Source organism: Oncorhynchus gorbuscha, linkage group LG11, assembly GCF_021184085.1.
Source record: "Oncorhynchus gorbuscha isolate QuinsamMale2020 ecotype Even-year linkage group LG11, OgorEven_v1.0, whole genome shotgun sequence".
NCBI classification, from domain to species: domain Eukaryota; kingdom Metazoa; phylum Chordata; class Actinopteri; order Salmoniformes; family Salmonidae; genus Oncorhynchus; species Oncorhynchus gorbuscha.
This window is the reverse complement of record NC_060183.1, coordinates 74,038,006-74,061,984: the sequence shown is the minus strand read 5'-3', so window position 1 is coordinate 74,061,984 and position 23,979 is coordinate 74,038,006. Positions and strand designations below refer to the sequence as shown.

Sequence of the window (23,979 nt, the reverse complement as noted above, 5' to 3'; positions counted from 1 at the left end):
TGTGGTTGTCTGGTTTGGTTGTGTGGTGGGGGTTGTCTAATGTGGTTGTGTGGTGGTGGTTTTGTGATGGGGTTGTCTGATGTGGTTGTGTGATGAGGGTTGTCTGATGTGGTTGTGTGGTGGTGGTTTTGTGATGGGGTTGTCTGATGTGGTTGTGTGATGAGGGTTGTCTGATGTGGTTGTGTGGTGGGGGTTGTCTGATGGGGTTGTGTGGTGGGGTTGTCTGATGTGGTTGTGTGGTGGCGGTTGTCTAATGTGGTTGTGTGGTGGGGGTTGTCTAATGTGGTTGTGTGGTGGGGGTTGTCTGATGTGGTTGTGTGGTGGGGGTCGTGTGATGTGGGGAGGGTTGTTCGGTGGGGGTTGTGTGGTGGGGGTTGTCTAATGTGGTTATGTGGTGGGGTTGTCTAATGTGGTTGTGTGGTGGGGTTTTGTAGTGGGGTTGTCTGATGGGGTTGTGTGGTGGGGTTTTGTGGTGGGGGTTGTCTGATGGGGTTGTGTGGTAGGGTTTTGTGGTGGGGGTTGTCTAATGTGGTTGTGTTGTGAGGGTTGTCTGATGTGGTTGTGTGGTGGGGGTTGTCTGTGGTTGTGTGGTGGGGGTTTTGTGGTGGGGTTGTGTGGTGGGGGTTGTCTGTGGTTGTCTGGTGGGGGTTGTCTGATGTGGTTGTGTGGTGGGGGTTGTGGGGTTATGTGGGTTGTCTGATGTGGTTGTTTGGTGGGGCTTGTGTGATGGGGTTGTCTGATGTGGTTCTGTGGTGGGGGTTGTCGGTTGTGTGGTGGGGGTTATGTGGTGGTGGTTGTGTGTTGGTGGTTGTCTGATGGGGTTGTCTGATGTGGTGGGGTTGTCTGATGTGGTGGTTGTGTGGTGGTGGTTGTGTGGTGGGGGTTGTGTGGTGGGGGTTGTGTGGTGGGGGTTGTGTGGTGGGGTTGCCTGATGTGGTGGTTGTGTGGTGGGGGTTGTGTGGTGGGGTAGTGTGGTGGGGTTGTGTGGTGGGGTGGTTGTGTGGTGGGGTTGTGTGGTGGGGGTTGTGTGGTGGGGTTGTGTGGTGGGGTTGTGTGGTGGGGGTTGTGTGATGAGGGTTGTGTGATTGGGGTTGTGTGATGGGGGTTGTGTGGTGGGGTTGTGTGATGGGGGTTGTGTGGTGGGGTTGTGTGGTGGGGGTTGTCTGGTGGGGTTGTTTGGTGGGGGTTGTGTTGTGGGGCTTGTGTGATGGGGTTGTCTGATGTGGTTCTGTGGTGGGGTTGTGTGGTGGGGTTGTCTGATGTGGTTGTTTGGTGGGGGTTGTGTTGTGGGGCTTGTGTGATGGGGTTGTCTGATGTGGTTCTGTGGTGGGGGTTGTGGGTTGTGTGGTGGGGGTTATGTGGTGGTGGTTGTGTGTTGGTGGTTGTCTGATGGGGTTGTCTGATGTGGTGGTTGTGTGATGGGGTTGTGTGATGGGGGTTGTGTGGTGGGGTTGTGTGGTGGGGGTTGTGTGGTGGGGGTTGGTGGTTGTCTGATGGGGTTGTCTGATGTGGTGGGGTTGTCTGATGTGGTGGTTGTGTGATGGGGGTTGTGTGGTGGGGGTTGGTGGTTGTCTGATGGGGTTGTCTGATGTGGTGGTGGTTGTCTGATGGGGTGGGGTTGTCTGATGTGGTGGGGTTGTCTGATGTGGTGGTTGTGTGGTGGGGTAGTGTGGTGGGGTTGTCTGATGTGGTGGGGTTGTCTGATGTGGTGGGGTTGTCTGATGTGGTGGGGTTGTGTGATGGAGGTTGTGTGGTGGGGGTTGTGTGGTGGGGTTGTGTGGTGGGGTTGTGTGGTGGGGTGGGGGTTGTCTGGTGGGGTTGTGTGATGGGGGTTGTGTGGTGGGGGTTGTGTGGTGGGTTTGCGTGGTGGGGGTTGTGTGGTGGGGGTTGCGTGGTGGGGGTTGTGTGGTGGGGTTGTCTGATGTGGTGGGGTTGTGTGGTGGGGGTTGTGTGGTGGGGTTGTGTGATGAGGGTTGTGTGATGAGGGTTGTGTGATGAGGGTTGTGTGATGAGGGTTGTGTGATGAGGGTTGTGTGATGGGGGTTGTGTGGTGGGGGTTGTGTGGTGGGGTTGTGTGGTGTGGTTGTGTGGTGGGGTTGTGGGGTTGTCTGATGTGATGAGGGTTGTGTGGTGGGGTTGTGTGGTGGGGTTGTGTGGTGGGGGTTGTGTGATGAGGGTTGTGTGATGAGGGTTGTGTGATGAGGGTTGTGTGGTGGGGGTTGTGTGATGAGGGTTGTGTGATGAGGGTTGTGTGATGAGGGTTGTGTGGTGGGGTTGTGTGATGAGGGTTGTGTGATGAGGGTTGTGTGATGAGGGTTGTGTGGTGGGGTTGTGTGATGAGGGTTGTGTGATGAGGGTTGTGTGATGAGGGTTGTGTGGTGGGGTTGTGTAATGGGGGTTGTGTGATGGGGGTTGTGTGATGGGGGTTGTGTGGTGGGGTTGTGTGGTGGGGTTGTGTATTGTCAGGCAGGGATGCAGACTAAATAAGGAATATGTGAGATTGGGTCACTCCATCTGAAGATGTAACAAATATGTACATGTAGTGTGTGTGAGTGTGCATCCACATACAGAATGTTTGTGTGTGTACATTATCATGTCCCTCCATTGCTATTTATGTGTGTGACCCCTGGGTGTCTCTGGTGCAGCCCCTCCGAGAGCCTCCCCCTCGGCCCCCTCCTCCCAGGCTCCAATGCGGCAACGCGTGGCCCGTGAGTACCTGCCCACTCTACCCCTCTACCTCTAGTCTCTGGCCTTGGCACCTGAGTTTGTGATTTGGTGTGTGTGCGTGCGTGCTTATCGACTGGTATACTGTCAGAGTATGCGTCACAGGTATGTTCCATCTATCATGCTGTGCTCTCAGAGGTACAGGGTGACCTTTGAACGACAGGTAGCCTAGCGGTTAGAATGTTGGGCCATTAACCAAAAAGGTTGCTGGTTCAAATCCCTGAGCCAGCAAGGTGTAAAAATCTGCCCTTCTGCCCTTTAGCAAGTCAGTTAACCCACAACAATAACTGCTACCCAGGTGCCGATGACGTGGATGTCGATTAAGAGGGGTTGGGTTAAATGTGGAAGGCACATTTCAGTTGAAGCCATTCAGTTGGAAAACTGACTAGGTATCCCCCTTTCCTTTCCTTAACCTCCCGTTGACTGGAGGGACTAATCCACTTCATTCACCTGATCTTTCTGCTCTGTTTCAGTGTGTATACCTGAGTTTCGTGTGTGTGTGTGTGTGTGTGTGTGTGTGTGTGTGTGTGTGTGTGTGTGTGTGTGTGTGTGTGTGTGTGTGTGTGTGTGTGTGTGTGTGTGTGTGTGTGTGTGTGTGTGTGTGTGTGTGTGTGTGTGTGTGTGTGACATCTAGTGCACAGCTCTTTAACAGTTACTTAAACTCATGGCTGTCGTATGTTACACTGGCCTGAGCTATTTCTCTGGAGCTTGTGTAATGCTTCTCTTTACATTTCCCTTCAATCCTATGCCTGGTCCCAGCGATAACAACCCCCACCACACAACCACATCGTTCTAAAGATCCTTAAGAAAAAGTGTCATCATTCATGGTGCAATGATGAAGAAGCTCCCCCTATCGCACACACACACACACACACACACACACACACACACACACACACACACACACACACACACACACACACACACACACACACACACACACACACACACACACACACACACACACACACACACACACACACACACACACACACACACACACACACACACCACACCACATAACCCCCCCCCATGACCTCCCTCCCTGCTCAGGATTAATTAAGCCTTTCACTTTGTACACCCATCCCTCCCTTTCCTCTCTTCTTCCTCCTCTCACTCCCTACCTCGCTATTGTTTCCCAGCCTCTATTGTTTCCCAGCCTCTATTGTTTCCCAGCCTCTATTGTTTCCCAGCCTCTATTGTTTCCCAGCCTCTATTGTTTCCCAGACTCTATCTATTGTTTCCCAGACTCTATCTATTGTTTCCCAGCCTCTATCTATTGTTTCCCAGACTCTATTGTTTCCCAGACTCCATCTATTGTTTCCCAGACTCCATCTATTGTTTCCCAGACTCTATCTATTGTTTCCCAGACTCCATCTATTGTTTCCCAGACTCTATCTATTGTTTCCCAGACTCTATCTATTGTTTCCCAGACTCTATCTATTGTTTCCCAGCCTCTATTGTTTCCCAGACTCAATCTATTGTTTCCCAGACTCTATTGTTTCCCAGTCTCTATAGTTTCCCAGACTATATTGTTTCCCAGACTCTGTCTATTGTTTTCCAGACCCCATCTATTGTTTCCCAGACTCTGTTTCCCAGTCTTTATAGTTTCCCAGACTCTATTGTTTCCCAGACTCCATCTATTGTTTCCCAGACTCTATCTATTGTTTCCCAGCCTCTATTGTTTCCCAGCCTCTATTGTTTCCCAGACTCTATTGTTTCCCAGACTCTATTGTTTCCCAGACTCAATCTATTGTTTCCCAGACTCAATCTATTGTTTCCCAGACTCAATCTATTGTTTCCCAGACTCTATTGTTTCCCAGACTCTATCTATTGTTTCCCAGACTCTATTTTTTCCCAGACTATATTGTTTCCCAGACTCTTTTGTTTCCCAGACTCAATCTATTGTTTCCCAGACTCAATCTATTGTTTCACAGTCTATATTGTTTCCCAGACTCTATCTATTGTTTCCCAAACTCTATCTATTGTTTCCCAAACTCTATCTATTGTTTCCCAGACTCTATTGTTTCCCAGACTCTATCTATTGTTTCCCAGACTCTATTGTTTCCCAGACTCTGTCTATTGTTTACCAGACTCAATCTATTGTTTCCCAGACTCTATTGTTTCCCATACTCTATTGTTTCCCAGACTCTATACATTCCCAGTCTTTATAGTTTCCCAGTCTTTATAGTTTCCCAGTCTTTATAGTTTCCCAGACTCTATAGTTTCCCAGTCTCTATAGTTTCCCAGTCTCTATTGTTTCCCAGACTCAATCTATTGTTTCCCAGACTCAATCTATTGTTTCCCAGACTCAATCTATTGTTTCCCAGACTCAATCTATTGTTTCCCAGACTCAATCTATTGTTTCCCAGACTCTATTGTTTCCCAGACTCCATCTATTGTTTCCCAGACTCCATCTATTGTTTCCCAGACTCCATCTATTGTTTCCCAGACTCAATCTATTGTTTCCCAGACCCAATCTATTGTTTCCCAGACTCAATCTATTGTTTCCCAGACTCAATCTATTGTTTCCCAGACTCAATCTATTGTTTCCCAGACTCAATCTATTGTTTCCCAGACTCAATCTATTGTTTCCCAGACTCAATCTATTGTTTCCCAGACTCAATCTATTGTTTCCCAGACTCAATCTATTGTTTCCCAGTCTATATTGTTTCCCATACTCTATTGTTTCCCATACTCTATTGTTTCCCAGACTCTATACATTCCCAGACTCTGTTTCCCAGTCTTTATAGTTTCCCAGACTATATAGTTTCCCAGACTCTATAGTTTCCCAGTCTCTATAGTTTCCCAGTCTCTATAGTTTCCCAGTCTCTATTGTTTCCCAGACTCAATCTATTGTTTCCCAGACTCAATCTATTGTTTCCCAGACTCAATCTATTGTTTCCCAGACTCTATCTATTGTTGCCCAGACTCAATCTATTGTTTCCCAGACTCTATCTATTGTTTCCCAGACTCAATCTATTGTTTCCCAGACTCTATCTATTGTTGCCCAGACTCAATCTATTGTTTCCCAGACTCTATCTATTGTTTCCCAGACTCTATTGTTTCCCAGTCTCTATAGTTTCCCAGACTATATTGTTTCCCAGACTCTGTCTATTGTTTTCCAGACCCCATCTATTGTTTCCCAGACTCTGTTTCCCAGTCTTTATAGTTTCCCAGACTCTATTGTTTCCCAGACTCCATCTATTGTTTCCCAGACTCTATCTATTGTTTCCCAGCCTCTATTGTTTCCCAGACTCTATTGTTTCCCAGACTCTATTGTTTCCCAGACTCTATTGTTTCCCAGACTCAATCTATTGTTTCCCAGACTCAATCTATTGTTTCCCAGACTCTATTGTTTCCCAGACTCTATCTATTGTTTCCCAGACTCTATTTTTTCCCAGACTCTATTGTTTCCCAGACTCTATTGTTTCCCAGACTCAATCTATTGTTTCCCAGACTCAATCTATTGTTTCACAGTCTATATTGTTTCCCAGACTCTATCTATTGTTTCCCAAACTCTATCTATTGTTTCCCAGACTCTATTGTTTCCCAGACTCTATCTATTGTTTCCCAGACTCTATTGTTTCCCAGTCTCTATAGTTTCCCAGACTATATTGTTTCCCAGACTCTGTCTATTGTTTCCCAGACTCAACCTATTGTTTCCCAGACTCTATTGTTTCCCATACTCTATTGTTTCCCAGACTCTATTGTTTCCCATACTCTGTTTCCCAGTCTTTATAGTTTCCCAGACTATATAGTTTCCCAGACTCTATAGTTTCCCAGTCTCTATAGTTTCCCAGTCTCTATAGTTTCCCAGTCTCTATAGTTTCCCAGACTCAATCTATTGTTTCCCAGACTCAATCTATTGTTTCCCAGACTCAATCTATTGTTTCCCAGACTCAATCTATTGTTTCCCAGACTCAATCTATTGTTTCCCAGACTCAATCTATTGTTTCCCAGACTCAATCTATTGTTTCCCAGACTCAATCTATTGTTTCCCAGACTCAATCTATTGTTTCCCAGACTCAATCTATTGTTTCCCAGACTCTATTGTTTTCCAGACTCTATTGTTTTCCAGACTCTATCTATTGTTTCCCAGACTATATTGTTTCCCAGACTCTGTCTATTGTTTTCCAGACCCCATCTATTGTTTCCCAGACTCTGTTTCCCAGTCTTTATAGTTTCCCAGACTCTATTGTTTCCCAGACTCCATCTATTGTTTCCCAGACTCTATCTATTGTTTCCCAGCCTCTATTGTTTCCCAGCCTCTATTGTTTCCCAGACTCTATTGTTTCCCAGACTCAATCTATTGTTTCCCAGACTCAATCTATTGTTTCCCAGACTCAATCTATTGTTTCCCAGACTCTATTGTTTCCCAGTCTCTATAGTTTCCCAGACTATATTGTTTCCCAGACTCTGTCTATTGTTTTCCAGACCCCATCTATTGTTTCCCAGACTCTGTTTCCCAGTCTTTATAGTTTCCCAGACTCTATTGTTTCCCAGACTCTATTGTTTCCCAGACTCTATTTTTTCCCAGACTATATTGTTTCCCAGACTCTATTGTTTCCCAGACTCAATCTATTGTTTCCCAGACTCAATCTATTGTTTCCCAGTCTATATTGTTTCCCAGACTCTATCTATTGTTTCCCAGACTCTATTGTTTCCCAGTCTCTATAGTTTCCCAGACTATATTGTTTCCCAGACTCTATTGTTTCCCAGACTATATTGTTTCCCAGACTCTATACATTCCCAGACTCTGTTTCCCAGTCTTTATAGTTTCCCAGACTATATAGTTTCCCAGACTCTATAGTTTCCCAGTCTCTATTGTTTCCCAGACTCTGTTTCCCAGTCTCTATAGTTTCCCAGACTCTGTTTCCCAGTCTTTATAGTTTCCCAGTCTCTATAGTTTCCCAGTCTCTATAGTTTCCCAGTCTCTATAGTTTCCCAGTCTCTATAGTTTCCCAGTCTCTATAGTTTCCCAGTCTCTATAGCTTCCCAGTCTTTATAGTTTCCCAGACTTTATAGTTTCCCAGACTATTGTTTCCCAGACTCCATCTATTGTTTCCCAGACTCTATCTATTGTTTCCCAGCCTCTATTGTTTCCCAGCCTCTATTGTTTCCCAGACTCTATTGTTTCCCAGACTCAATCTATTGTTTCCCAGACTCAATCTATTGTTTCCCAGACTCTATTGTTTCCCAGTCTCTATAGTTTCCCAGACTATATTGTTTCCCAGACTCTGTCTATTGTTTTCCAGACCCCATCTATTGTTTCCCAGACTCTGTTTCCCAGTCTTTATAGTTTCCCAGTCTTTATAGTTTCCCAGTCTTTATAGTTTCCCAGTCTTTATAGTTTCCCAGACTCTATTGTTTCCCAGACTCTATTGTTTCCCAGACTCAATCTATTGTTTCCCAGACTCAATCTATTGTTTCCCAGTCTATATTGTTTTCCAGACTCTATCTATTGTTTCCCAGACTCTATTGTTTCCCAGACTCTATTGTTTCCCAGTCTCTATAGTTTCCCAGACTATATTGTTTCCCAGACTCTGTCTATTGTTTTCCAGACCCCATCTATTGTTTCCCAGACTCTGTTTCCCAGTCTTTATAGTTTCCCAGACTCTATTGTTTCCCAGACTCCATCTATTGTTTCCCAGACTCTATCTATTGTTTCCCAGCCTCTATTGTTTCCCAGCCTCTATTGTTTCCCAGACTCTATTGTTTCCCAGACTCAATCTATTGTTTCCCAGACTCAATCTATTGTTTCCCAGACTCAATCTATTGTTTCCCAGACTCTATTGTTTCCCAGTCTCTATAGTTTCCCAGACTATATTGTTTCCCAGACTCTGTCTATTGTTTTCCAGACCCCATCTATTGTTTCCCAGACTCTGTTTCCCAGTCTTTATAGTTTCCCAGACTCTATTGTTTCCCAGACTCTATTGTTTCCCAGACTCTATTTTTTCCCAGACTATATTGTTTCCCAGACTCTATTGTTTCCCAGACTCAATCTATTGTTTCCCAGACTCAATCTATTGTTTCCCAGTCTATATTGTTTCCCAGACTCTATCTATTGTTTCCCAGACTCTATTGTTTCCCAGTCTCTATAGTTTCCCAGACTATATTGTTTCCCAGACTCTATTGTTTCCCAGACTATATTGTTTCCCAGACTCTATACATTCCCAGACTCTGTTTCCCAGTCTTTATAGTTTCCCAGACTATATAGTTTCCCAGACTCTATAGTTTCCCAGTCTCTATTGTTTCCCAGACTCTGTTTCCCAGTCTCTATAGTTTCCCAGACTCTGTTTCCCAGTCTTTATAGTTTCCCAGTCTCTATAGTTTCCCAGTCTCTATAGTTTCCCAGTCTCTATAGTTTCCCAGTCTCTATAGTTTCCCAGTCTCTATAGTTTCCCAGTCTCTATAGCTTCCCAGTCTTTATAGTTTCCCAGACTTTATAGTTTCCCAGACTATTGTTTCCCAGACTCCATCTATTGTTTCCCAGACTCTATCTATTGTTTCCCAGCCTCTATTGTTTCCCAGCCTCTATTGTTTCCCAGACTCTATTGTTTCCCAGACTCAATCTATTGTTTCCCAGACTCAATCTATTGTTTCCCAGACTCTATTGTTTCCCAGTCTCTATAGTTTCCCAGACTATATTGTTTCCCAGACTCTGTCTATTGTTTTCCAGACCCCATCTATTGTTTCCCAGACTCTGTTTCCCAGTCTTTATAGTTTCCCAGTCTTTATAGTTTCCCAGTCTTTATAGTTTCCCAGTCTTTATAGTTTCCCAGTCTTTATAGTTTCCCAGACTCTATTGTTTCCCAGACTCAATCTATTGTTTCCCAGACTCAATCTATTGTTTCCCAGTCTATATTGTTTCCCAGACTCTATCTATTGTTTCCCAGACTCTATTGTTTCCCAGTCTCTATAGTTTCCCAGACTATATTGTTTCCCAGACTCTATTGTTTCCCAGACTATATTGTTTCCCAGACTCTATACATTCCCAGACTCTGTTTCCCAGTCTTTATAGTTTCCCAGACTATATAGTTTCCCAGACTCTATAGTTTCCCAGTCTCTATAGTTTCCCAGTCTCTATTGTTTCCCAGACTCTGTTTCCCAGTCTCTATAGTTTCCCAGACTCTGTTTCCCAGTCTTTATAGTTTCCCAGTCTCTATAGTTTCCCAGTCTCTATAGTTTCCCAGTCTCTATAGTTTCCCAGTCTCTATAGTTTCCCAGTCTCTATAGTTTCCCAGTCTCTATAGTTTCCCAGTCTATAGTTTCCCAGTTTCTATAGTTTCCCAGACTCTATAGCTTCCCAGTCTTTATAGTTTCCCAGACTTTATAGTTTCCCAGACTATATAGTGTCCCTGTCTCTATAGTTTCCAAGACCCTATCTATTGTTTCCAAGACCCTATCTATTGTTTCCAAGACCCTATCTATTGTTTCCAAGACCCTATCTATTGTTTCCAAGACCCTATCTATTGTTTCCAAGACCCTATCTATTGTTTCCAAGACCCTATCTATTGTTTCCAAGACCCTATCTATTGTTTCCAAGACCCTATCTATTGTTTCCAAGACCCTATCTATTGTTTCCAAGACCCTATCTATTGTTTCCAAGACCCTATCTATTGTTTCCAAGACCCTATCTATTGTTTCCAAGACCCTATCTATTGTTTCCAAGACCCTATCTATTGTTTCCCAGACTCTATAGTTTCCCAGTCTCTATAGTTTCCCAGTCTTTATAGTTTCCCAGTCTTTATAGTGTCCCAGTCTTTATAGTGTCCCAGTCTTTATAGTTTCCCAGACTATATAGTGTCCCAGTCTCTATAGTTTCCCAGACTCTATTGTTTCCCAGACTCTGTTTCCCAGTCTTTATAGTTTCCCAGACTATATAGTGTCCCAGTCTCTATAGTTTCCCAGACTCTATTGTTTCCCAGACTCTATTGTTTCCAAGACACCCCCCCCCCCCCACACACACACACTAATTAGTCTTGTAGTTCTTTCCTACCTCCTCCCACTGAGTTTGACCCTCTGGGTTAGGGTCAGGGCTGGGGGCATCTTGGGCAGCTGGACATACCAGATTACATTTGACCTCCAACCCCTCACTGAACCCCATGACCTCTGACCACACCTGGTCTCTAGCTGTAGGGTTGCTCTGTTATGACACATCCTACCCCATCCGAGGTTTAGGGTTCACCATATTTTTTTGCGGAATGTCTTTGGTGTCAGACAGGAGAAGATCACTATATTCTGTGTGGATATGACATTTTACCTATCAACTGATATTCACATACCGGCTAATGTCTAAGCATGTGTATTGACATATCAACATGCATATGGGCTAACATATGTGCACAATATTTTGTGTCTGTGTCCGTTAGTGTAACTCGATTGGAATAGTTTGTTTGTGAGTTTGTTTTATTTTGTATATTTCCACAGGCCCGTCCACCTAGGCCTCAGGTGGCCAAGAGACCTCGCAGCAACGTGGGCCTGGAGAGTAGCCCTGAACAGTAAGACCACCAAGCTACACTATACACATCCCCATCATCGTCATCATCTAGTCCCTCATAATCTACACTATACACATCCTCATCACCCATCTTCATCATCACCATCATCGTCATCACCTAGTTCCTCATAATCTACACTATACACATCCTCAAATCACTCATCATCACCATCTTGTAAGTCGCTTTGGATAAAAGCGTCTGCTAAATGGCATATATTATTATTATTATTATTATTATCTTCATCACCTAGTTCCTAATAAGCTACACACTTACTGAGGTCTGCAACTACAACAAATTGTTTTAGTTTTCATTTGGACAGGGTTCTCCAGCTCCAGTGCTGGATAGATACTGGATGTGCAGGCTTTTGCTCAAGCCCTGCAGAAATCCAAAAAGGAAGAACACAATTAGTTGATTATTTTGGACTGAAGTTGGAGAACCCCGTCCTATACTAATAATGAAGAACTTGCAACTATACCCACTACCATGTTATTGACACATACACAAACACTTCATCTACATACTCACTACCAGAAACGCACATATTAGCCGCAGTATAATGATTGCAGATACATACCATGATATCCCTGGAAACCCTCTATTTATGTTGGTACTCAGCCCCACAGTCCCAGAAGTTTGTATGAGAGCTTCTGAGGGCTAGTGTGGCATGAAGCTAACCATTGGGAGTTAGCCAATTTCACAGTCTCCTGAGGTGTAGAGTAGCATGAAGCTAACCATTGGGAGTTAGCCAATTTCACAGTCTCCTGAGGTGTAGAGTAGCATGAAGCTAACCATTGGGAGTTAGCCAATTTCACAGTCTCCTGAGGTGTAGAGTAGCATGAAGCTAACCATTGGGAGTTAGCCAATTTCACAGTCTCCTGAGGTGTAGAGTAGCATGAAGCTAACAATTGGGAGTTAGCCAACTATTCTCAATACATTACACCTCGGGGTTTCCAGTGTTTTCAGTTCATAGTGTGTTTGTGATTTAACTGTGAGAAAGGTTCAATCAAATATTCATGAAGTTTTTAGGCTGGACTTGGCCACTAGATTAACAAAGCTGTAACAATCTAAGTGTGTTATTCAAAGGTTGTGGGAATGCTTATTTGTTTTTTTTATACAATGCGTGGGTCTAATCCTGAATGCTGATTGGTTAAAAGTTAAAACCACTTGATTGAAGACCCACAGACGACACTCAGACTCGTGTTTGGTGAAGTCTACATATGTTTGCTGCCCTCTTGTGGCCTATGAAAATAAGTTGTTGTATTGGTCTGTTACCAATGAAGAAAAATATGTCACAGGCCAAGACTAAGATTTCTCTCTTTCAGTCTTTTTCAATCATCTCTCCATTTCTCACACCTTATTGAAAAACAAATAAATCATTCAATCAAATTAAAGTGTTCTGTTCTATATCTTTCAGTCATACATAAATTATTTTTTAAAGATAACCTTTCACACAAAATCATCTGATATACAAAAAATGATTCGATTTTCTTTCTCTTTGTCTGTCTCTCTCTCTCTCGCCATCCTCTCTCTCTCGCCATCCTCTCTCTCTCTCCATCCTCTCTCTCGCCATCCTCTCTCTCTCTCCATCCTCTCTCTCTCTCACCATCCTCTCTCTCTCTCACCATCTCTCTCTCTCTCTCTCTCTCTCTCTCTCTCTCTCTCTCTCTCTCTCTCTCTCTCTCTCTCTCTCTCTCTCTCTCTCACCATCCTCTCTCTCTCTTTCTCTCTCTCTCTCTCTCTCTCTCACCATCCTCTCTCTCCCTCTCTCTCACCATCCTCTCTCTCTCTCTCTCTCTCTCTCTCTCTCTCTCTCTCTCTCTCTCTCTCACCATCCTCTCTCTCTCTCTCTCTCTCTCTCTCTCTCACCATCCTCTCTCTCCCTCTCTCTCGCTGCTCTGTGTGGGATATGGGATATCTCTTTCTCTCCTTCCTTTTCTATCACTGTCATTCCCTTTCTTTCTCTCTCTGCCTATGCTTATCTACCTCCCCCAGTGGTGGCCGTCCCACACGTCACTACACAGTCTTTCTGTCCGAAGACTCATCAGGCGACGAGCTGCAGCACGAAGACCACTCCATTGCCAGCTTCCCCGAGAACTTTCTCTTCTCTGCCCCCTTCGAATGGTCACCCCTGTACGCTGCACTCCTACCTATGATAATGCACTCACTTCATTGTGTAGTGCTTCTTTGATTGGCTTATCTCTGTCTGGCTCGATGCATGATTGGGCAGCTGATCCGCAACTCTTCCAATGTTTTTTCTTTGATTGTTTTCTGATTGGCTGAACACGATCTCTTTCTGCTGTCTGCATTATGTTTTGTGGTCCATCTCTCAAATTATTTTTGGCTCCATTGCCAGCAAACATTAAAATCTGCTGCAATAATAGCTTATCCTGTAGCAAAACAAAGTCAGGCAAGTGTAGAGACAGCAAGTGTAGAGACAGCAAGTGTAGCGACAGCGTGTGTAGAGACAGATTGCTGTTCAAGCAGGCAGGAATACAGCATAATCCGTTTGCATCATATGATGTAGGATGTATTTCTGCCTGCTTGAACGGCAGTAAGCTCAGGTACACATGAAAACATGACTTGACCCTGAGAATCGATAGAACATCGCTCCGATATGCACAGAAATGATATAACATTCAAAATGGTTGAATCTTTCCTTTAATAATCGTATCTATGTGCTGGGACTGTAACAGTGTACCTGCTCACAGGGGTGGGTAACTCCGGTCTGATTGGTGTCCCACTTTTTCTCCATCCCTAAACTGAAGATCATGATTGGTGTCACAGTTTTGCCTCCGTTAATCAATTAATCAGGCCCCCGAGGACTGGAATTGCCCACCCCTGTCAACAGCTTACTGTACTGAATGTGACAATATTAATTATGTGCAACTGTGCATGCAGCCTTGCACACATGCATGTAACTAATTAAATAATTTGTCCGACAGGCCGCCTCCTTACCGCTCCCTGAAAGAGGCGGAGGAGGGGGAGGAGCCCATCAGCGGCCCCTCCTACACAGCCCCGCCCAGCCCAGTGATGGAGAAGTTTGCTGATATCAACCTGCTGGGGAACATGTTCAGCTGCTTGGACGAGCCTGAGGGACAGCAACTCAGCCTGGCCAAGAGCCTGGAGGACCTCCGCACACCCAAAGACCCCCAAGAGCAGCAGAAATTAATCTACCAGGTACCAGAGGACACATGGGACAGGGTGGCTATAGACCTGGATCAAAAATGGATTTCAGGGGTCTGAAACTCCCAGTTTGCATGCCAAAAACAGTCCACGAGCCGGTTAAAACAATTGTGGTCCATTATCTATACTCATGTTACATTATATAGCATTTGATATTACAGGTTGTCAGCTGTTTTATTCTCTTGTTTCTTTCCTCTGTAGCGGATGGACCTGAGTGGCACCCTTCCAGGCCTCAAGCACTCCAACCCCTACAACAAGATGTGGAGCATGCATGGGCAGGATGATATGGCCATGTCTGGCCGGGTGTCTCCGAATTGGGAACGACCCCTGTCCGTGCCCCCTCCTGACCTGGAAGAGCTGCGGCCCCCTAGCCGAGAGAGCTTCGGTCCCGGGGTCCTCGAGCGGCCGGATCTCTTCACCACCCCCAGCCAAGGGGAGTGCATCACCATCCCCCGCCCCCAGGGGAGGAAAACCCCAGAGCCAGGTAAGGTCTTGGGTCCGCCACCAGTGCCCCAGCCCCGGACCAAGCCGGGGGTAGTGGGGGATGGTGGGACCACTACAGCAGGGGGGCAGGAGTTCCGGCAGGCCCTTGGGATGGGGGGTGACCTGATGCTGCAGCCCACCAAGATGGACTTCAATGACGGGGAGGATGTGGACCTGCTCAGCCTCCTGGACCCCCTGAACAACCCGGCCCAGACCACCACCACCCCAGCCTTGGCAGGGGAAGGAGCAGACTCACGGTCCTGTGCTGAACCTCCAACCTCCAGGCCTGTTCTCCCACCACGTCCCTACCCTCAGAGCCTGCCCCCCTTCCACCAACACATGCCCCTGAACCCCTTCACCCCGCCCCTCGGCTACTCCACCCACAGACACTACTCGCCCACCGTAGCGGGGAATCCCTTTGGTGGCCGTGCCTACGGGCCTCCCGCCTCCACCTATTTCCACGCCTCCCCCCAAGGTCACCCTCCTCACCCTCTTTCTACAATGCTGGGGCTCTACAGACTGTCCTCCCCCGTGGGGTCTACCCTCCCTCCTGGTATGGGATCCATGCGGTCTGCCTTCCCCAATCATGGCGGTCCTCCCCCTACCTCCTCAGGCAGCCACCATGCTCTCTCTAACCTGTTGGACTCCCCCTCGGTCCCCACCCCTAGCCTCGCCACTAGGGTACTGCCAAAGCCTCCCAACACTGCAGAGGACTCCAACGAGACTCAGGATCCCTTTGGGGACCTACTGGCCATGGCTAAGCCGGCCGCTGCACCACCTAAAAAGAAGGTGGAGGGCCTTCGGGGGAAATGGGAGACTTTTGACTAACCCTCCTTTCCTTACTTTCCACGTGTGGGCGTTGTCTTATTCACCTCTTCCCTGCACCAGCTTATGCTGCTGACCAATGAGTAACAGAGTCTGTGTGTCAGGCGACCAATCAAGAGGCTGGGTTCCAAGCTGTCCCCTCTCCCCCGTCTCCCCCGCTAAATGTCGGGGTTCACACCTCACTCTTTCTCTCTCTCCCCCTCTCTCCCCCTCCTCTCTCCGTCTCTCTCTGTCTCTATGTTTCTCTCTCTCTCCGTCTCTCTCTGTCTCTGTTTCTCTCTCTCTCCGTCTCTCTCTGTCTCTGTTTCTCTCTCTCTCCGTCTCTCTCTGTCTCTGTTTCTCTCTCTCTCCGTCTCTCTCTGTCTCTGTTTCTCTCCCTCGCTCTCCCCCTCCTCTCTCTGTCTCTCTCTCTCTCCTCTCTCTCTCCTTCTCTCTCTGTCTGTCTCTCTCCCTCTCTATATTTCTCTCTCTATCTGTCTCTCTCTCTCTCCCCCTCCTCTCTCCGTCTCTCTCTGTCTGTCTCTCTCTCTCTGTCTGTCTCTCTCTGTCTCTCTCTCGGTCTCTGTTTCTCTCTCTCTCTCTCTCTCTCTCTCTCTCTCTCTCTCTCTCTCTCTCTCTCCGTCTCTATGTCTCTCCCTCTCTCTCTGTCTCCCTCTCTCTCCGTCTCTCTCTGTCTCTGTTTCTCTCCCTCGCTCTCCCCCTCCTCTCTCTGTCTCTCTCTCTCTCTCCTCTCTCTCCTTCTCTCTCTGTCTGTCTCTCTCCCTCTCTATATTTCTCTCTCTATCTGTCTCTCTCTCTCTCCCCCTCCTCTCTCCGTCTCTCTCTGTCTGTCTCTCTCTCTCTGTCTGTCTCTCTCTGTCTCTCTCTCGGTCTCTGTTTCTCTCTCTCTCTCTCTCTCTCTCCGTCTCTATGTCTCTCCCTCTCTCTCTGTCTCCCTCTCTCTCTGTCTGTCTCTCTCTCTGTCTCTCTCTCTGTCTCTCTCTCCCCCTCCTCTCTCTCTCTCCTCTCTCTCTCTCTCTCTCCTCTCTCTCTCTCTCCTCTCTCTATGTCTCTCTCTCCCCTCTCTCTCCTCTCTCTCGTCCTTCAGTCTGGAATGGGACTCTCAACCCGGCCTTGCTTCTTTCAGTACGCTGTATATGCCAACCATGCACAGCCCATGCTAGCACGCTCTTGCACAGTATCCCTTGGTGTTAGCTGTGTGTGTTCAATGCCTTCACTTAGACGTTAGCTTAACTCAAACTGGAAGGCGTGTGGCCTCTAAAACACATCTTGACTCTATCCTGGGACCCGGCACCAAAAGGCCATCATGTCTCAGAAACTGTCAGAGCCGTGTCTGTTGCTACGATGGTAATGCTAATCATTAGAGTAGCTAGTAGTTTGTGGATTTCCCAGCTTTGCGGTGTTCTAATCCGATCTGTGGCACATCACTAACATGCAGTCCGTCCACCCTCAATGTGTTCAGCGGCGTCATGTTTGTAGAGGAAACTCTCGAATGATACATGATTTTGTTTGCCTGGAATAACTAATGGACCGTTGTCATTGACTGAAGCAAATCCACCAGAACATTTTGACTGAACAGGGTTGTTTGTGGACCTTGGTTTACGTTATGCCGGTTACAGCAATCTTTCAGGTGAAACTTTTGCTAATTCATTTGTCAAACTTTAAGATGCCATGATTGTAAATTCCTATGTAGTAGGAGAGGACTATAGAACAACCATGTTGCACCAATCATGTTTGCTATTTAAACTCATCCCATGTATTCCCTAACCCTTTGTTGATTTTGGCCTTATTCTAAGTGTTATCATGTTTTCTGTGTCTGAGGACAGTGATCATCTACTACTGAGTCACTGGCTGCTTGCTCAGTGTGCTGCTACTATGTGTGCAAGAGTGTAAAGTATGTACTGACAAAATGGCTACCGTTGTCAGTTGCGATTGCAACGGATTGCCAGTGCGCTTCCGTTTGGATCCGAAATGACTCAAATCAGGACCTAGACCAAGAACTAAGACGACACTAGTCCGTGACACTATAGGACGTTTGTCCCGACAACTGCTACAAATAAACCCCCACCGCCTTGTGGGTAATCACATTCATGGAGTCATTGGGCCTAACATTTGGGAGAACTCCTACATGCTAATGCTAAAGGCTAACAGTGTGGTGGAAGATAAAGTAAGGCTGTGGAGCAAAATCATGTCAAATGATGTCTGTGGAAAATGTAATTGGAACACATCTTGGTCCTTGCTTTGTATGTAGAGGGAACAAAATAGAATGTACAGTGTATGATTGATTAAAGAGATATCAAGTACTGTGTCGGCTAATACTAGAAACATTAAGTCAAGTTCCATCTTTTGGAACTCCTCCTCAGAGTTAGCGCTTTTCTCCTCTCTGGTCACAACAGCTTATGGAGAACGGGACTAATGAGTTAGCAAGAACTTCAGTGACATTTAAGTCTTCCTTATTCCATCCTGAAATGGTTTGCAAAATATTTCCCCCAGTTTTAGACGATGAATCACCCATACTACAATATGCATTTATAATATGGACCTTTTTAATTGATTTTGTCAAAAAGGTTTGCAAAATAAAGCCAAAATACAGACTTTTCTCTGAAGCACGGTGTTAGTGACGTTGATTAGCTAGTCATACATTACTCAAGTTAGCGATAATTAATTCACAAGTGATTAGTGATTAGCTGTCAATATTTAACTGGCTATATCTAGACATCCCTAAGTATTCATTGTGTTTATAAGAAACCTTGATTTTACCAGAGCCTACAATCATTAGTACTGCACTCACCCCTAGTATTCATTGTGTTCATAAGAAACCTTGATTTTACCAGAGCCTACAATCATTAGTACTGCACTCACCCCTAGTATTCATTGTGTTCATAAGAAACCTTGATTTTACCATAGCCTGCAATCATTAGTACTGCACTCACCCCTAGTATTCATTGTGTTCATAAGAAACCTTGATTTTACCAGAGCCTACAATCATTAGTACTGCACTCACCCCTAGTATTCATTGTGTTCATAAGAAACCTTGATTTTACCAGAGCCTACAATCATTAGTACTGCACTCACCCCTAGTATTCATTGTGTTCATAAGAAACCTTGATTTTACCAGAGCCTACAATCATTAGTACTGCACTCACCCCTAGTATTCATTGTGTTCATAAGAAACCTTGATTTTACCAAAGCCTACAATCATTAGTACTGCACTCACCCCTAGTATTCATTGTGTTCATAAGAAACCTTGATTTTACCAGAGCCTACAATCATTAGTACTGCACTCACCCCTAGTATTCATTGTGTTCATAAGAAACCTTGATTTTACCAGAGCCTACAATCATTAGTACTGCACTCACCCCTAGTATTCATTGTGTTCATAAGAAACCTTGATTTTACCAGAGCCTACAATCATTAGTACTGCACTCACCCCTAGTATTCATTGTGTTCATAAGAAACCTTGATTTTACCAGAGCCTACAATCATTAGTACTGCACTCACCCCTAGTATTCATTGTGTTCATAAGAAACCTTGATTTTACCAGAGCCTACAATCATTAGTACTGCACTCACCCCTAGTATTCATTGTGTTCATAAGAAACCTTGATTTTACCAGAGCCTACAATCATTAGTACTGCACTCACCCCTAGTATTCATTGTGTTCATAAGAAACCTTGATTTTACCAGAGCCTACAATCATTAGTACTGCACTCACCCCTAGTATTCATTGTGTTCATAAGAAACCTTGATTTTACCAGAGCCTACAATCATTAGTACTGCACTCACCCCTAGTATTCATTGTGTTCATAAGAAACCTTGATTTTACCAGAGCCTACAATCATTAGTACTGCACTCACCCCTAGTATTCATTGAATAATAATAATACGTGGGATTTATATATCGCTTTTCAAGGAACCCTGTGGTTTGTATGCACCTTTCTTAGGGGCTGTGGTAACTTTTGATCGACTATACATTTGAAGTGTGGTTTAAGAATCCGAGCAATGCAAATTAAATCTCACTCTAACACTTTGGTCAAGACACCAGCACAGTATTTATTGAATGAGTGAACATTCAGTGACAACAGTCTTTGCCTTACCGTCAAGGATACTCCATTATGTTTTAATCCATATCTACGTTGGGCAAAAGTCCTTGGTGTGTCTATTTATTGCTGATGTAGATGGTGTCCATACCTCCCCATCCCCTCCCCCTCTACATCCCCTCCACATCCCCTGTCCACATCCCCTGTATCTTCCCTCCACATCCCCTGTCCACATCCCCTCTACATCCCCCTCCATATCCCCTCCCCTCCACATCCCCCTCCACATCCCCTCCCCTCCACATCCCCTGTCCACATCCCCTGTATCTTCCCTCCACATCCCCTGTCCACATCCCCTCTACATCCCCCTCCACATCCCCTCTACATCCCCCTCCACATCCCCTGTCCACATCCCCTGTATCTTCCCTCAACATCCCCTGTCCACATCCCCCACATCCCCTGTCCACATCCCCTGTATCTTCCCTCCACATCCCCTGTCCACATCCCCTCTACATCCCCCTCCATATCCCCTCTACATCCCCCTCCACATCCCCTCCCTTCCACATCCCCTGTCCACATCCCCTGTATCTTCCCTCCACATCCCCTCTACATCCCCCTCCACATCCCCTCCACATCCCCTCTGCATCCCCCTCCACATCCCCTCTACACCCCCTCCACATCCCCTGTCCACATCCCCTGTATCTTCCCTCCACATCCCCTGTCCACATCCCCTGTCCACATCCCCTCCCTCCACATCCCCTGTCCACATCCCCTCTACACCCCCTCCACATCCCCTGTCCACATCCCCTCTACACCCCCTCCACATCCCCCTCCACATCCCCCTCCACATCCCCTCCATAGCCCTTCCACATCCCCTCCATATCCCCTCCACATCCCCTCCATATCCCTTCCACATCCCCTCCATATCCCCTCCACCTCTTCTTCCCTCCACAACCCCTCCCTCCCTCCTCCACCTCACCTTCCCTCCACATCCCATTCCCTACACCTTCCCTTCCCTCCACATCCCCTCCATATCCCCTCCACCTCTTCTTCCCTCCACAACCCCTCCCTCCCTCCTCCACCTCAACTTCCCTCCACATCCCATTCCCTCCACCTTCCCTCCACATCCCTTCCACAACCTCTCCATATCCCCTCCACCTCTTCTTCCCTCCACAACCCCTCCCTCCCTCCTCCACCTCAACTTCCCTCCACATCCCATTCCCTCCACCTTCCCTCCCTCCACATCCCTTCCACATCCCCTCCATATCCCCCCACCTCTTCTTCCCTCCACAACCCCTCCCTCCCTCCTCCACCTTCCCTTCCCTCCACATCCCATTCCCTCCACCTCATCTTCCCTCCACATCCCATTCCCTCCACCTTCCCTTCCCTCCACATCCCCTCCACCTTACCTCCACATCCCCTCCACCTTCCCTTCCCTCCACATCCCCTCCACCTTCCCTCCACATCCCCTCCACCTTCCCTCCACATCCCCTCCACCTTCCCTTCCTTCCACATCCCCTCCACATCCCCTCCACCTTCCCTCCACATCCCCTCCACCTTCCCTTCCCTCCACATCCCCTCCACATCCCCTCCACCTTCCCTTCCCTCCACATCCCCTCCACCTCCTTTTTAGTTTTTTTCCGTTTGTTTTTCTCGTTTGTATATCTCTCACGATTATAAAGAACACAGTCACACAATCACTGCCTGGCTTCTTTTTACTCCCTTCTTTAGCTGGTAGTTGTACTGATTATCTTATTTTCTAGCCATGTTTCTGTCTGTCACTCTCATTGGATCTGCAGTGTGATCTGCTTATTGACCACCCTATTCCCTGAAGTCAAAGACTGGAACTATTGTGTCTTCTGAAGACCCTTAGTAGTGTTTTTTTGGACCTTGTGTGTTAATAAATTGGGTTCTATGAAAGATCAATTACTTTCTCAGGATGTTTGTTTACAGTGTTTTTGGGGGGGGCAGATTCTTTTAGCATGTTGACCATTTATATTCAGATCTTATGAGCTGCAACACACAGATATAAAGGTAAAGTATTTCCCTCACAAATCAGAACCAGCCTTTGTTCCTCAAAGCTGGGCTCAGCTGCACTAGGCTAATGCTAACTAACTCCAAAAGCTCCTATAAATTGAAGGGACACTCGAGCAACTAGAGGTACAGTATACATCGCCTTATAATTGAAAGGGGTTGACTCAGTTTTCTCAGTGTTTTTATTATAAGAATCTCCCGACATTTCTTTTTAAACACATATTTACAGTTCAATAACAACAAGGTTGTGTTTGTGTAGAATCCTCTATACAGTGCGGTCTTTATTGCATATTTTTTAACTCTTGCTTTCTATGCAAAACCTTGTATGAACAGTATCAACATAAGAAATGTCCAGCGTCACTGAAAGTAGAATGTGAAAACAGTGCAAACTAATGCAGATATCGAACAACCCAGCAAAGAACTACTGTCAAATCATTTCTGACATAATTTACAACAATAAGAGACAAAAGTTTAGATTTTCCTCAGTATATAAAAGAACTAGGATAAAAGTACAGCAGTGTTTTCTCAGTATATAGTTCATATTTGTATCACATTACTTTTCGCCAAAGATTTGATGGAACCCATTCCTCTTATTCTTCAGTTGGGTCTTGCTGTGACTTGATGTTTGCATTAAGAAACAGTGAAGCGCTTCACTTTTAAGGAAACATTTTTTGTACAATACAGTCAAAGTCCAAGTATAACAAGATGTTTGAGAATGTGACAAGAAAATAAAGGCATAGTGACACTTTACCTTACTTTCGTTGTTTCCAGTCACATACTTACAGTACCCCAGCTTTTGCTGAGATTGACATCTTCAAATAAGGACAGGTGAATATACTCAGGCTTTAACACAGATATCTGCATCGTCAGTTTGTTTAAACGTCTATCCTGTTGTTTCATCACTAATCTTGCTGCTCAGAAACCCAATTGTGTTATCCTCCATTTGGAAACGGAAGTGGGCGTGCCGCGTTAAAACGCTAAATGAGTGGAAGAACATCCTTTGTGCACGTAAACGTGCTTAATGTCAACTTAAAATCAAACACAAAATCTAACACGTTTGAACGACCAAAAATATACAAACTATAGCCTCTTCACACAAAAAGAAAATCAGTCATTAACATTTCGGAAGGGGTAGGGATTGTGGAGTCCGACAGAGAGTGAGGTCTCACAAGGATTAATTAATTCTCCAAAATGCCAGTTCAAGAACTGTGTAACCTTGAGTGTGTAGTGGTGCCACAATTCCACATATTGTGATCATGGAGGATAAATTAGTCTTAGGAGCAGAGTTCCTGGGGTGGAAGAGACAGACATGTCTTCAACAGGCAGTACATTGTCTGTCGGGTAGATTTTTTTCTAGTGGTGACTAAAGTGGCTTTGTAAAGAAAACCAACCCGTTGATTACAATTGCTTTTGGCCCATATTCTACTTAAACAGTGCAGAACCATTGAACTTTTAGTTGTAAAAGTTGTAAAATACTGAACCCCCCCTTTAAGATTGTTGCCCTACCTTTCACCAAGAATTGCAAGACTCTAGTAAGGGTGTGGGTAGGTGGTGCCCCCTGTTTATTATGTAATTCTTAAAAAAGAAAAGTCCATCCATCTTCCCAATGCTGACTCCTCGAGCATATGCCTCCTCTCCGTCTGTGGGAGACAAGCGATTGTCCTTTGGTCCTTGGGCTCCCCCAACCAGGATGCTCCAACTGTCAGTTCTCTACTAACCAATCCCACTGCCCACCTCCACTCCTCCAACTGTCAGTTCTCTACCAACCAATCCCACTGCCCACCTCCACTCCTCCAACTGTCAGTTCTCTACCAACCAATCCCACTGCCCACCTCCACTCCTCCAACTGTCAGTTCTCTACCAACCAACCCCCACTGCCCACCTCCAATCCTCCAACTGTCAGTTCTCTACCAACCAACCCCCACTGCCCACCCCCACTCCTCCAACTGTCAGTTCTCTACCAACCAACCCCCACCTCCAATCCTCCAACTGTCAGTTCACTACCAACCAACCCCCACTGCCCACCCCCACTCCTCCAACTGTCAGTTCTCTACCAACCAACCCCCACTGCCCACCTCCAATCCTCCAACTGTCAGTTCTCTACCAACCAACCCCCACTGCCCACCTCCAATCCTCCAACTGTCAGTTCTCTACCAACCAACCCCCACTGCCCACCTCCACTCCTCCAACT

General features: G+C 46.0%; 1 protein-coding gene across 5 annotated transcripts in view; it reads left to right on the top strand.

The window, feature by feature from the left end:
* dennd1a (DENN/MADD domain containing 1A) overlaps window positions 1-16,024 on the top strand; it is a 188,504-nt gene extending 172,480 nt beyond the window's left edge. For 2 of the 5 annotated variants that reach the window (XM_046290448.1, XM_046290446.1), the window contains 5 exons: window positions 2,646-2,708; window positions 11,158-11,228; window positions 13,221-13,358; window positions 14,171-14,405; window positions 14,613-16,024. In XM_046290448.1, the coding sequence (XP_046146404.1) occupies window positions 2,646-2,708; window positions 11,158-11,228; window positions 13,221-13,358; window positions 14,171-14,405; window positions 14,613-15,722 (1,617 nt within the window). In that variant the 3' untranslated portion in view covers window positions 15,723-16,024. The remainder of the gene's footprint in view (window positions 1-2,645; window positions 2,709-11,157; window positions 11,229-13,220; window positions 13,359-14,170; window positions 14,406-14,612) is intronic. The other 3 variants (XM_046290447.1, XM_046290449.1, XM_046290450.1) reach the window with 3 other exon arrangements.
* The last annotated feature ends 7,955 nt before the right edge of the window (window positions 16,025-23,979 follow it).